The sequence below is a fragment of the Anarrhichthys ocellatus genome, unplaced genomic scaffold (genome assembly GCF_004355925.1).
Source record: "Anarrhichthys ocellatus isolate YVR2014 unplaced genomic scaffold, GSC_Weel_1.0 scaffold7, whole genome shotgun sequence".
NCBI lineage: Eukaryota > Metazoa > Chordata > Actinopteri > Perciformes > Anarhichadidae > Anarrhichthys > Anarrhichthys ocellatus.
This window is the reverse complement of record NW_022280037.1, coordinates 2,665,826-2,680,835: the sequence shown is the minus strand read 5'-3', so window position 1 is coordinate 2,680,835 and position 15,010 is coordinate 2,665,826. Positions and strand designations below refer to the sequence as shown.

At 43.8% G+C, this 15,010-nt stretch overlaps 2 protein-coding genes across 3 annotated transcripts in view; both read left to right on the top strand.

Moving 5' to 3' along the window:
* Nucleotides 1-605: 605 nt before the first annotated feature.
* On the top strand, nucleotides 606-9,233 carry LOC116383917 (zinc finger FYVE domain-containing protein 1-like). Its single transcript, XM_031848115.1, has 11 exons — nucleotides 606-2,049; nucleotides 2,149-2,653; nucleotides 3,060-3,274; nucleotides 3,565-3,671; nucleotides 3,777-3,885; nucleotides 4,012-4,109; nucleotides 4,315-4,432; nucleotides 4,562-4,732; nucleotides 4,903-5,083; nucleotides 5,172-5,285; nucleotides 7,092-9,233. The coding sequence occupies exons 1-11, from the start codon at nucleotides 1,540-1,542 to the stop codon at nucleotides 7,322-7,324; spliced, it is 2,361 nt and encodes a 786-aa protein (XP_031703975.1). The 5' UTR covers nucleotides 606-1,539; the 3' UTR covers nucleotides 7,325-9,233.
* Nucleotides 9,234-9,775: 542 nt separating this feature from the next.
* LOC116383712 (zinc finger protein DPF3-like) overlaps nucleotides 9,776-15,010 on the top strand; it is a 15,163-nt gene continuing 9,928 nt past the window's right edge. The window contains exon 1 of one of the 2 annotated variants that reach the window (XM_031847764.1): nucleotides 9,776-9,829. In XM_031847764.1, coding sequence (XP_031703624.1) covers nucleotides 9,798-9,829 — 32 coding nt within the window. In that variant the 5' untranslated portion in view covers nucleotides 9,776-9,797. Of the gene's footprint in view, nucleotides 10,319-15,010 lie in introns of both variants that reach the window. The other variant, XM_031847763.1, reaches the window with a different exon arrangement.

The following is a 15,010-nucleotide window of genomic DNA, read 5'->3' as shown; positions in this document are numbered from 1 at the left end:
ATTCATTAAAATGTATTGTGACATGGGGCAATTTGCCACAACAACTAAGACCAAGGTCTTATTATTTTTAAGTTGTCTGTATCTTATTCATTTGCATGTATCAGAAGAGCACAAAAACACTAAAGAAAAACACATGAGACCCAACAAATAACATTATAGCAATATCTGTAAATTAATTTAAATATTTGGTTGTGCCTCTTGCTTTCATCTTGTAATAACTTATGGTATTTTACTGTGCTTTGGGGTAGCATAAATCCAAGAGGATTTCAGTGCCCTCTGGAAAGACTGGTTGTAAAAAATGTAGCCTACCACTTCCCCTCCAAAATATTTGCGTAAAATACACCTAAACCCTGTAGACAGAGGGTATATCATCAGGTTTTATATCAGCAATCAGTTCAATTATTTGAGTTCAATTTGCAGACAAGTTTCCTTTTGTGAGCACATGAAAACATTTTGTCAACTGATCAGAAACCGTCGTCTCTGCTCGTGCGTCTCACAGTTTGTCCGTCTTGTATAACTACGTTTCCCATCATGCAACAGCACGTTACCCTGGTCTGACCCTGTGACTGAAAATAATCTGATCAGCTGATCTGACCTGGCAACAAAATAACGTAGCTAGTGAAATCTGCTAGGGAGGGGGCCGAAGAACAAAACAATGACACTGCTCGGAAGGATTCAAATGCAGTAACACTTTTTGAAATACTTTTTAAACGAAATAGCGCGGATTTCCCTCCCGTTTTAAAGCAAAATAGTCCGCTGATACCCGAGCTTTTGACGTCGACTGGTTGTTGTTTTTGTTGATATGTTGTTACAGCTCAGTTGACAGACTTGAGGCGAGCTGCTTGTTTGTACGGCTATGAACTGTTCGGGCTTGCTGGTCCGCTAATTACAGCTTTTTTTTTGGGGGGGTGGGGGTGGGGGGGGGGAAGTTAAAACTGTCCATCGAAACCAGCTAGTCTTAAACTAAGTGTTGCTGTTTGGATGCCACATTATCTACTGAGTTTGCCAGCGAGCTATTGTGGATCCGTTTGCTAGCTAGCCTGTTGTTAGCGTCAACATTTGCACATTCATCCTTCAGGGAGAGTTCATTGTCTCGGTCGGTACTGTATACCTGTAACGTTACATGTTAATATTTTATTTATTTTGTGAGCTAACCTATATATCTTATGTAATTCTGCATCTAAATGCTAACTTTGGTTCATGAACAAGCTAACTGTTATTGGTAAAAACATATCTGGTGTAACTCAAGGAGACAGCTGTTTCTGCTTCATTGCCTCACTGTTTGTTGCACTAAATAACATTATTATTACCATTGTAAGTGTTTTAAATCCATGCTACGAAAAGTAGTTTAATATATAGTATTATTGTCGAGAGTGCTTTATTGTTGAGACCACCAGCCCTGTTACCATGCAGCTGTTGTAACTTGATTTTGTTGTTGTTGTACAATTTCCATTAACTGCTATTTGAAATAGCTGGTACTGTTATCAAGGCTGTTACAATAAGCACTGCTCTGTTTTCAAGTTTACCTTGTGAGAAACGATGAGTGGGCATGGCTCATCTTCGGAAAAGGGAGTCAATACTAGCCTAATATGTCAAGAGAGTTATGCCTGTGGTGGCTCCGAGGAGGCCGCATTTGAGTGTGATGAATGCAAAAGCTTGCAGTGTGTTCGTTGTGAGCTGGAGCTCCACAGTCAGGAGCATCTGAAGAACCATGAGCGGGTTCAGATAGGACCTGGGCATGTCCCTTACTGTGACAACTGTAAAGGAGGTAATGGAGACAATGGCAAACGCCATAGATCTGTGGTTCGCTGCCAGAACTGCAAAGTCAACTTGTGCCAAGACTGCCACAAATGCACGCACAGTGGAGGCAACAAGAAGAAACACCAGCTCATATCTTATCCTCCACCACCCAAACCTGCCCAGGTCAACTCTGTCCAGACATCTGTCCTGCCCGCTGTCCAAATACCCGATGAGACCAAATCTCAGAGAGCAAAACTTCTGGAGAATATTTCCAGTTTTCTCCTGGTTGACGAGAATGAGGAAATGCAGGTGAGTTGTGCAAGAATCACACTTGTCATGTATGATAACAGAATCAATACAACAAAACAAATAAACAAATGTTAACTCAAAACTCTTGTTTCTCCGAAGATAAAAGATGAATCCTCATTTGTAAAGAGCCTCAGCGGCAACCCTGACCAGCTGCTGAAGGTGGTGTCCATCTTTGGCAACACAGGAGAGGGCAAATCTCACACCCTGAACCACACGTTCTTCATGGGCAGAGAGGTGTTCAAAACTTCTCCCACACAAGAGTCCTGTACGGTGGGTGTATGGGCGGCGTTTGACCCCTTCCGTAAAGTAGTAGTCATCGACACAGAGGGGCTGCTTGGGAACAGCTCCAAACAGGGCCAGAGAACCCGTCTCTTGCTCAAGGTGCTCGCCATCTCCGACCTCATCATCTACCGCACCCATGCCGACCGACTCCACGACGACCTCTTCAAGTTCCTCGGGGATGCCTCTGATGCTTACTTGAAGCATTTCACCAAGGAACTGAAGGCTACAACAGCCCGCTGTGGCCTGGATGTCCCTCTGTCCACCTTGGGCCCTGCGGTGGTCATCTTCCATGAAACAGTCCACACGAAGCTGCTTGGTTCAGGTAAAATATCTAAACACTTCTGTTACTCTCAGGTCACGCTAGTAATGGGTGGAGTGTCATTACTTCATCTGTAGCACATTTATTAGACAAGTCAAAGAATTTATTTGGAAGACACCCATTGAAACAATACTTTGTGACTGTATCACCATGATTGTAGGTCTGCATCACCGTAAGGGACGAGGGGCGGGGCTTCAAAGTAAACTAAGGTTTAAGCTCTGCAGATAATTTCAGCTTCAGCAAATATTAGCTTACAGCCTGTTTCATTTAATATCTTTCTTTCACATACCATAATTGATACAATGAAGCACGGTATTGTAAGAACTATGTTGTGTATCTGAAGCAAATGCTGATTATCTACTGTACATTCTGATTACACTCTGTAGTAATTATCTGTGTCTTGTTTTAGATAAATCATCTGAGTCAGTAGACCGACTGCTGTCGGCTCGCTTCAAGAAGCTTTCCCGTTTCCCAGAGGCCTTCAGCTCTGTACAGTACTGGGGCACGCAGACTCTCAGCCCCCCAACTGACTTCCGTGGCCTGCAGAATAAACTGGAGCAGCTCCTGGATAACAACGCCACCCGTTCCCCACGCACCCCTCTGGTCATCTTCAAAGCCCTGCAGGTATAGAGATGTATACAGTTTGACTATCGGCCAGCTTCCGGCCAGCTTCCGGCCTGCTTCAGACTGGCTGGTTGTTGTTATAAAGCCAGCATTGAACTGCACTGATGCGTCATTTGCTGATAAACTGTTTCCTGAATTCAGATAAAGATGCATTTTAATCAGCACAGCTCATGTAACTGTTCATAAAATGCATTATTCTGTTTCCATGCAATGTCACAGTGAAGTGGAGGTGAAACCCCTGGTTTCCTCTGGGTCTAGCTCATTTCTGCTGGTCCTTGGTTCTCTTGCAGGCATTGAGTGAGCGCTTTAATGGAGAAATTGCAGGTGAGCTTGTAGCCCACAGCTGCTTCTTCCCTGATGAGTACTTCACCTGCTCCAGCCTGTGCCTCAGCTGTGGGTCAGTACCTTCCTCCCTCTAAATACATTCCAACCATTATAACTTGTCCTTCAATCCCTTGCCCCTCTGATTGTTAAACATTCTGGCGGTTTACTTTGGTCCCAGATCTGGCTGCAAGAACAGCATGAACCACTTAGAAGAAGGAGTGTGCCATGAGGCAAAGCACCGTTGTCGTTATTCTGTTCAGTATGATAATCGCATTTACACCTGTAAGGTAAGCACAGTCGCTCACCTATATCGCTTAGCTAGAACTAATTCATCTCTCTATACCACTGACTGTGTCGTTCCTCTTGTTCCATGACTGATGAGTATAACGTCACTGTGTGTTGCATCACTTTAGGCTTGCTATGAAGGGGGAAAGGAAGTGATAGTGGTCCCTAAGACCTCAGCTTCCTCAGACTCTCCATGGATGGGCCTCGCCAAATACGCCTGGTCTGGGTGAGTAGCAGCACAATGACCCGCAGGGTGATGTGTAACACGGCTTGGGTTAGGCTCATGTTACCTTTTACACAGCCTCATTTTAGCTGACCTAAAATCAATTTTTTTCTATTTACTTTACTAACAGATTCCAAGTAATATCTCAGATATTTACATTTATATTTTCACAGAGACTTGTACATTCATGTGTCTGCTGTATGTTAAGGTACGTCATTGAATGTCCCAACTGTGGAGTGATCTATCGGAGCCGTCAATACTGGTACGGGAACCAGGACCCTGTGGATACAGTTGTCCGCACTGAGATCCAGCATGTATGGCCCGGGGTAAGATAAACCAGCTGTTTGATTTGTTATGATGCTGCCTTAACTGTCTGTAATCATACAGACCTATCATTACGTCTAGAGGTAACCATGTGTCTACTTATGTAGTAAAAACCTGTCTCCTGTTTGCAGTCGGTTGGCTTTTTAAAGGACAATAGCAATGCAGCGCAGCGTCTTCTGGATGGAGTGAACCTAGTGGCCCAGTCTGTGTCAGAGCTCAGTGTCAAGCCTGCCAAGGCCGTCACGTCTTGGCTGACGGATCAGATCGCCCCAGCCTACTGGAAACCCAACTCCCTCATCTTGGTGAGTGACTCACAGCCCCACCCTCTGCCACCCACCACCAACAGCCAAGTCAACACTTTCGTGTCCAGAGCTATGTTTACTGTCCGTGGTGATCTTTGCGTATTACGCAAGTCATAGCTCTTCATCAATAAAAACATCTGTTGTTATTGCTTTTTTTCTTCTTGTACAAGGTGTGCCATAAGTGTCACGCAGTCTTCCAGGACAACGACACCAAGCATCACTGCCGTGCCTGTGGGGAGGGCTTCTGCGACGGCTGCTCTTCCAAAGCTGCCCCCGTGCCCGAGAGAGGCTGGGGCCTGGCCCCTGTCAGAGTCTGTGACATCTGCTTCGAACAGAGAGCTTCATACGCAGGTACACACTGTTCCTCTTCTGTGTGCCATGCGGCCGAGTAACATTTGGTTGCGGCGGGGGCTTGAGCAAAGATATTTTCTCTATGCAGAGCTGCTCGAGGCAGAGCTCGAGGAGGAAGAAGGTGGAACTCTGGCCAGGAAGGTTGGGGAAGCAGTCACCAACACGTTTGGGGTTGTGGTCACTGCTATTGACATCCCATTTGGTGAGTGTTGCCCTAAACAAAACATGAAGAGAGGATTGTTGCGTAACGGGAATTAATGACCCAGTAAATGTGAGTGAGTGGATACAATGCCCTCTGGTGGCAGAGGTGTGACCTGCTTATTTACAGCAAGAAAGAAAAGCAGCGAGGCCTTGTTTCTAGTTTGAACTCTCAAATATGTTATGCAGGAGTCTGACTTCCCTTATAAGGAATATAGGATGCCCTGATGGCCCAATAGAGCTTGTACATTTACTAAAAGCTCACAGTCCAAACAGGGGCAGTCGGTTCCCAACCGGCCTAGTGTGTTCTACTGCGTCAACATTATGAGTGGACTCAGATGAGTGTCTGCAATTAAAGTTTTTATAAAAGACAAGTTCAAATACTGAATTTGAATTTGTTTGTAACTTATTTCTGCCAATAAAAGGTTTTATTGACTACAAATTTAAAATCCTCCCACACACATTCTCGCTACAGCAGCTGAAACTGACATTTACAATCTCATGTGTCAGTGCTTCCATATAGGAGTGCTCTGCTACCTAATGTTTAACATGTCAGTTCTTCTATTTATTGTTTCATCTCAGTGCAAAGGCGAGAGAGATGATCAGTTAAGCCTGTTTATTCATTTCTTTTTACGAGACTTCCTGCTGTAAACGCACCTTTTTGCTATATATGTCTTGAGTCAATAATATGAATGTATTGAGGTTCCTCATAGACTGTGCAGTAGTCTGGATCAGTCACTCTGTCCACAAATTTTGGTCCAACCTTTTTTTACAACAGCCAATATCACGCGTTTCTGTCAAGATAATCTCAAAACTGGCTCTGCTGCATTGGAATAAATGCTGCACTCACTCAAAAACACAGTGAAATAGCCCTTTATATTTATTTCATCCAAAGCATTAGTACTGTGATTATTAATGTGTATTGGGCTGCTAAATGAGGCTCCTCTAGACCTATATTGACTGATAAAGGACATATATGAATGTTTGATATCCTGCTGAAAACTTCTCCATATCCATCACCACCCCAACTATGCCTCAGAGCCAGGTCTGCTCTAATCACAGCAAAATACTCGCCTCCACATCCAAATCTTGTTTCCATGTTTCCATGGATACCTCAATCAAGACAGCTGAGGGGTTGAGGTTATGGTGCACTTCAAACAGTAGTGAGGAAGAATTAGCATCGAACAGTCAGCAGTCTAGTATTTTAATCACAGTACGTGAATGTGCCTCCAAATTGAAGGAGTAGCTCAACATTTTTGGGACATTGACGTTTTTAGGGGGAGGTTACGTGCTGGACTTCTGGGTTTCTTGTCCGGGAGCAGTTGCCAGGCAACCGGCAGAGATTTCAGGAAGTCATTGCTTCCTGCCAAGAAAATGTCCAGGACACAAACCCCCCCCCCCGTAAAAAACATACCTTGCCGCTCTTACACTTCAGTTTTTTGCACGGATTACACAATCAACATATAACGTTAATTGGACGTTGATCACCTGACAATCTCTGCAGTACATCAGGTCATTCATCAATGCCCTTTACAAGTAAATATAATGTTGGTCTACAGTATCCTTTGGACAGAGTGAGGCTCGCAGTTCTCTTCTGTGTCGGGTCTTGATGCTAAGCTAAGCTAACAGACATGACAGTGTTCTCAATCTCCTCAGCAAGAAAGTGAATAAGCATAATGTCAAACGTTCAAGCCAGTTCCTTTTTAAATGTCAGCCCTATAATTTACTAATGTAAAAGTGTTACCTTATACTGTATGTGATACCTGCTCGTGTCTGCGTGTGTACTTATGTTACGTGTCACGCTCTCTAGGCCTCGTGAAAGATGCCGCTCGTCCTGCCTACTGGGTGCCTGACCAGGACATCCTGTCCTGCCACAACTGCCAGCGCGAGTTCACTGCCAAGCTGTCCAAGCACCACTGCCGTGCCTGTGGCCAAGGAGTGTGTGACGACTGCTCCCCGGAGCGCCGGTCGGTCCCGTCGCGGGGCTGGGACCACCCCGTGCGCGTCTGCACCACCTGCAACCAGAAACCGGGAGAACTTTAACAGGGAAGGCCTTCCTTCCTCAGAGCACCGGAGAGAACCACTCACTCGCTCAGCTCGCAGTCTGTCACTGCTTTACCTCCGTTAATCTAAAGGTTCTGTCTTGTTTCTGTGGAAAGGAAGTATTTAGGCGTACATCTATAGGACGTTTAGCAGAGTTCCTGTGGCCTTTGTAGAACAGCCGGAACATGTGAGTTACTTGACTGAGTGTGAAACCTGCATTTCCACTCTTGATTATTCAGAGTGAATACTTTGATTCTTATTGACACAAGTCCCGAATTTTACGTTGAATAAGGCTGTTGAGCTATTTTTCTACTATCAGAAAATGTATATTAAAAAAAAAAAAAATGTATCATTTGAAGAGTATTAGTTAGTCGAGGACCCTGTGGGGTTGGTGTTATTAGTTTCCAGCAGTTCTTATTATTGAGCATTGTTTCTCTGATGTCGCAAGGTGATATTTTATATCCCTGCGGGTATGTCTACAGGTTCCATTGCATGCTGTATTGCAACATTTTAGTTTTTTTGCACTACGCCTTTTTCAGCTGTTATAGGCTGTTGCTAACCATGGCCAAAATCCAGATATCCAGATGATCAACTAGTCTGTCCCAAACTGAGCTGAGCTGAACCACAGCAGGTCTAGATTGTGGATATCTGGTGTGCCAAATATCATTCAGGTCACTGTGTCTGTGCTGGTATAATGTTTAGATTTTATCATGTCATTTGTGGATGTATGAAAACATAGAACTATGTTAGAGGAGTGTACATTTAAAACGCTAAAAAATATTTATGTATTGAAGATTTTAAACTACAACATATTAACACTCGGTATGCATGACAGTCTGAGAGATCCATGGCCTTCTACGTGTTCAGAGGATGGTCTCTGAATGGACCTCACTATCTCTTCTACCAAGCGGCAATTCAGTGCATCCATGTTATAAAATGTATGTATTTCATGTTCACATTTTGTTTTCTTGACACCTTGATTTTAATTGTTTTCTAAATATTTGCAGTTTGTTTGTATGAACATTGTTTTGCCGAACTGAAGAATATCCAAATTTGTTTTCAAACCAGCTTTACATATTTCACTCACGTCTCCGTAGGCACCGACTGACAGGATAAGGACAACACATTTTAGTTATGTTTTAGCTCTTCACAGCTTGTTTTTCTGTTATTATACCTCCGTTATTGATAATGTATATTTTCCTTTTCTGGTTTTTGTTTGACCTTAATTTCTGTATGGATATTTATATATATACATTGTAGCAACTGTATGCAAACCACTCTTTCTCGCCTTATAGTTTTTGTCCTTTTGTCTTTATTACACAGAAAAAAAAATGATGCTCGATTGTGGCAGTGATAAGATATTGAACCATATTTAGTGACTGAGACACGTGCTTTACATGTGGACGTCATACAAAGCACAAGGTGATGCCTTTAACACATATGCTTGTATTTTGGTGTTAAAAATAAGAAAAAAAAGGGGTCTTTGTCAATTGTAAGCTTTGTAGATAAAGTGAATTCTCTCTTTGCTCCTAGCTTTGAACTTTTTGGTTTTGATGTCTGATGAGGAAATGTTTTGTCTGCCTTGTCTGAAAATAGATTTATCTGTCTGAATGTTGCATCACACGCACACACACACACACACACTCACTCCGTGGAGGTGCTAATATTGCACAGTATAGAATAGGAAATACATCATGTCATGTTACTTGTACTGGAGTTCATTCCTGTGCAAAATTGTGCAGTCTGTTGCTTCAGATATCCGTTTTATCTTGTGATGTCCAGTTATTTCACCGACAGACTACAAATCAAGAAGGAATGATTGAAACAATTTAAGCAATGATGTGTGTATACTAAACTGATGGAAGATTTGCATAACATTAAAGTTGTATCGGCTCCCATTAGTCAAAAACATAATCTGGAATTGCCTCTATGTTTTTTTTTGTGTGTGTGTGTGCGTGTTTGTTTTTAAATATGCCTTTGTCAAACCACTTACTGTACTGTATGTGGGAGGAATAGATCGTGTGCACAACTGTGTATTATAAGCCTTGCTTGCACTCCTCTCCAACACTGCCGCTACAGATAAAGTGAGGGAAAAGTATTTGCTTGGTGCTTATTGATGATGATAAATGATTTAGAATTATTTTAATAAATAATTAAACACAAGCTTCCATGTTGATATTCTGTGCCACTTGCACCGCATGTTTTCAGTGCGCCAGGAGGGAAGCTCACTTGATACATGACCAAGCTTAAGTGAGGGTCTCTTTAAAAGTGCTGTTATTCAGTTGTCTACTAATACAAATACAAGGGAAAACCCTTTAAAATAATTTTGACAGTTTACCCCATGAAGCCACGCCCCATCCGCGTATGCTGCAGATGTATTGGTCCACGATTTCACCCCGAGCTCTGATTGGTCAACTCCTGTAGGTTTCCCTCAGAACTGCAAGACGCCGATATTGCGTTACATTGTAGCAAAATGGCGGCTGTCATTCAGAATCCACTAAAAGCGTAAGTAATTAAAGACATTTAGGACATTGTGAACAATTACTTTGTTGCCAACTTGTACATTAAAACTGGCTGTTCGTGCATGTGTTTTTCAGCCGTGTGCATTTCACTGATTAGGCTGTCTAAATTCGTTTTTGTGTACTTCTTGCATGGCAAAGTAGCCTCGCATAGTTCTTTTATTCCACAGCATTTTAACGTTTAGTCTTAACCATGTGCGTTCGACTAACTGGCATTTTGACTGCACTAGATGAGCTTTTCCTCCGTACGGCTTCAGCACAACAGAGTGTCGTCTTTCCTGGGCTGTACATTTATTTGGAAACTGTCGACAACGTGCCTTCGCGCTGCACCGAATAATTAAAAGACGATTTTCTTCGTGCTCGGCTGGGCATAGCGGGGGAATATCATCTGACATTCCGAAAGTCGTTTATAGTTTGTGTGGATTGTCGACATGTCAACTTTGGCTCCTCCGAGCGCAGACGTGGTCAGGACCCGGTAAAGCAAGGGAGGAGGCATTTTGTATTTGCATGCTTGCTGGCGAAATCGACTAAAGTGACAGCAATTTGAGTCCGCCGTTGGAAATAGCTTGTCACTCTGTGCTCAAATAGCCCGTGCTTTAGTCGCATTTATCCTTCAACTTCAAAGAAATGCTCCACCTTTCTCTCCATTTCGCCTTTGTTATCCTGTATTGTTTAACCAATTCCACTCGTTAGCATATTACTGTAAGTTAGACCCCGTTTGCCTCCTGCTTCATGTCATATTTTCTTTAATATTTACACTAATAATGTGTTGCGTTTGCTGACACCCACGTTCAGTTGGACGTGACTAAATCGGTCCGCCTGTATTGATGTGTTATCATCATCATCATCATCATCATCATCGCGGCTCTGTGGCTCTGTGGGACTGTGGAGGTAGAGCAGGCACTTCACTGTGCCTTTAAGTGGAGGAGTGCTGGAGATTAGCTTGGTCCAGGATCCTGGGCCCATCTGTCAGAGAGATGCTCCGACAGAGAGGAAGTGTTGGGCACAAGCAGGAGAACCATCTGCTCCTCCACAGAGGTGCCCTGGCACCTCCGTGGACTGTAAGCACAAGGAGTGGACCACACATCCACCCACACTGTTGCCATTGTTATTGTGCCATTGTTACTACACCTAGGGGAAACATGCAGAAGGATTTTTTTTTTTTTTGGATACCTGATTGTCCAGTTCAAACTATTTATTTCCATTAGATGTTGACATTTTCTGCAGAGGATAATTTTGCACATGTTCAGAGACTAGTTACTCATAATAATTTAACGCGACTGAACAGTCTTTAGCGAGACAACCCCCCCCCCCCCAGCTGCACACTCATTGCATGATGCTCTGGATGGTTGCTATATGTCTGTTGAATCTCTATTTATTTCTTTGCGCTTTTCATGCCGTGCGTCTCAGTTTCATTGGGAATTGCCCAATACAATCACAGCCTCCCTCTGTTGGCTCCTGAACAGCCCAGTGAAGCACTCGGAAGTTGAAGTGACCAATGCTAGATTAGCAGGATTATTATTGGAAAGTACATTTCCATTATTACCTCGGACTATTTCCCTCTCTTGTGTCCCAGCAAGCTTCAGCGTGCGTCTAGTGTCAAGCTGCTGTTTCATCTCAGAGACGCTTTAGCATTCTGATGTGGAATGTCTCCTTGCTATAAACTGTGCTTAATGAAGTGTTTCGGTGTGTTATAATTAGCCTCTGTCTTGGGTTTCTGACTTCATTTCACACGTTTGTCGGATTATAATTAGTCACACTTGACACTAATTGGATGTCGCTCCTGTGGACCGTTTTGACCCTTTTTTTTGTATTAAGATAATTCACTTCAGGGAAATGAAACGCTGGTTTGACTTTGTTGTAGAGTGGCAGATGAAGCTGCGGTGGTGCAAGCCTGTGCACGCTCGTGTGAGGTCTGTCCCTCCTACGAGCATGGGAGGACAGTAATCTCCAGAATCTGCTGATTAAAATGGAGTCTGGAATATTTGATTAAAAAAAAAAAAAAGAGGCTCACAAAGCTGCTCATTAAAATTTTAGCCACAGCTGGAGTTGGACACATCTTCCAGCCACAGCTCTCCTGATATTACATCGGCGAGCTCTTTCACCATTCGTCAACTACCATGCCATTGGTAGAATTTGAGTGAGTAGGGCCTGCTGTTTATTGGCACTGCAGTGTGGAGGTGTATGGTCTGGTTTTACTCCTGCCCTCACCCAGACTGTGTTGCTCTGATTGGTGTAATCAGAGGTTGTTGTCAGGATGCAGTCGCTCTGTAGGCCCTTCTCCTCCCCCTCGCTTGTTATGTGGTGGCTCTAGCTTCCTGTGAAGGAGCAGTGCACCTGCAAATTTGAGAAACCTCCTGAGGAGAGCTGAAGTTGTGTTTGTAGATCAGATTTTTATTCTCATTTATTCTTCACGTCAGATATTATATTCTTATATTATTATTTCCAGTGCTGCTGGACCATTTTGAATTTAGACACTGGAGTTTATACACGACTGCTCATGACCACTTTGCCCCTGTGAGCTACACTCCTGCAAAAGTAGTTTGTCGTCAGATATGCAAATTGGGTGTTGACGCTCGCATTACGGTCGCAGTCATGTGACAAAACGAACCGTTGACAGAAACGCTCTGATAGCGGAGGCCCCACTGGCCACAAGATTTGCTTTTGTTCCTCGCCCTTATGCGTACACACTCACCTTCTCTACTCAACTGGAAGATATTGAGGATGTGTGGCACATACCTCTGAGGCACCTCTTTAAGCCCTGAAACCATTTAGTTTGCCGCCTCTAGGCAGAGCTACATTTTACAGGATAATTAGGGTTTATTACAGCTTGGGTGTTTTATTTAAAATATAATTTCTATCAGTGTTGTGTGGAACTGGATTCACAAAAGTAATTGTTGTGATCTGGGAACACAGAGAACTCGCACAAAAATAAAATCAATGGTGCAAGAAATGAGCATTCAAGCGATCAGACAGTTTGTACACAAGCCAAGAGATTATCTGAACCTGTGTTTCTGGACCCGGGGGTCCTGACCCCTCAGGTGGTGGCAAGATGAATTTAAAGTGTTGATTAGCAAAAGAGGAAAGCAGACAAATGTAGAATTCTGCAGCACAATGTGAAAAAATGCTTAATATGCAACTGGTGATGACGGTTTGAAAGTCAACACTATTTTGTTTTATGGGCTCAGAAAGGTTGGGAACCCCCGATCTAAACCACTCTATTTGAAAGTGAAACTGAAAGAGTGCACTTGAAATGATGGTAATAATCCGTCATTGTACAGGAAATGGTGTGCGCATATTTGTAGTGAGTACGGTAGGTCAAAGTGAACCAGGAAGCTGCTCTGTAAACCTTTGATGGATGTTTAGAGCACACAGTTTAAATAATAACTTGACTGTTTGCATTTTGTTTTTCCTCTTCCAAGTAAGGGTTGGTTAAAAATCTGTATGATTGTCAGATTGCTTGTGTTTTTTTGACTCAACTGACATTGATTAAGTGATGTTGCTCAATTCCGTGGGATTAGTCTTAACCACTTCAATGTCTTCCATTTCAATGGAGAGTGGAAAAACAGAACATGTGCCTCAAAGCAGACGGGAGGGGAGAGGTTGTGTGCTGACATAGGCGTGACACTCCCTCCCCCCCCCCCTGTCTCGTTGGATGTGTGGGTCTCGTCACTCATTGCAAGGGTCTCAAAGATCTCTCGCCAAAACCAGTGCACCTGCTGCTCGAAGCGGCGGAGCTGCGTGTCGATGCAGTGCGTGTCGATGCAGGGACAGACGGCACCCTCGTTTGTTCTCCCTCACTCCCTTCCAACCGTTCCCTGCACATTCCACTTGAGACGGATCTACATCCTCTCTCGGTTTGTTCAACTCAAGTCGTCTCGGGACTCAAGAGTTTCTTGGCACTTTACGGCGTCTACCCTTTGAGCGTGCACTGGTCTGCTTTTCGTAAACTGCCATGTCACACTGCGTCTCATCAAAGCTGTGTATTGATATCGGGGAATAGCAGTGAAGCAAACGGGTTAGTTTGATGGGGATTTACTGCTGGAAACGACAGAGCACATAATGGTACAGATCAAGATGTTTTTATGAGCCAAACACTTGTCTTTTAAAATAAATCCTTGAGCATGCTACTGGTGAAGATTTCCAACATCTCAACTTGAGTGTTCAGCTTTGTGGCCAATCTGTTTCGAGTAAATCCCTGTTGTGATGCCTGTTGTGATTCCTGTTGTAAACATTCCTGCCTCTTTAAGGGTGAGAAAGTGCAGGGGCATCTCAGAAACTGTAAGACGTCTTTAGAAGGCAGAGTGTAGTAGTAGTGATGTGATTATTAACTACAATAAAGCCATTATCTTGGTATGAGTGTAACACCAGGAAGGAAAAACAAAGTCCCGTAGTTATTTGTAATGATCTGCCTGTCGGCTTTTAACCTCCTTTTATCAACATCTTGCCTTTTTGAACCCTGTCGTGTTTTTATACTTTTCTCTCTCTCTCGCCATCATCTTTCTCACACCTTTCCTCCCCTCCCTGCACTCGCGCTGTACCTGCGAGTGTTTACTCTTCTCGGTCACACTGACACGAAGCGCTCTCTTTCCCAGTACCCTCGCACACTGTGGCTTTGTCTGAACCGCAGAGCAGTGGGCTTTGTGCGGGACAGCATTCCTGACATGGCTGTTCATCTGCTGGACGTTGTCTCATCGAGGGTGTAGGGAGTAAATGCAGAGGGAGGGAGAGCAGGACCTGGAAGACGCCGACAAATCAGGCTCCCACCTCTAGTTTGAAGATTCCAGGCTTGACTCGCAGCCCGCAGCTCATTAAGTTTCACTTCAAAATGGCCGTCTTCCTAATGTAATTGAGAACACGTGGAGGAACTATATGTGTGTGTGTGGAGATGTTCATGCTTGGAGAACCAGTAGCTCTGATTTGCCCTGCTGCCCCTGTGATATAACGGCAGACTGTGGAAATCACACACAAAGTACCTTGCTATGATTTCAGAGTTGCAGCATTTACCCCCATCTTTGATGTAGTCAAATTAGAACCTGCCCTTGTGCTAGGCACTCTACTGAGATTAATTAAGTAGGCTAATTACCATACCAGGCGTGTGGCAGCAATTGAGGGCTTGAATGTGAAATGAAATACCCCCCCCCGAACCCCACCCAGATGTCGCCCC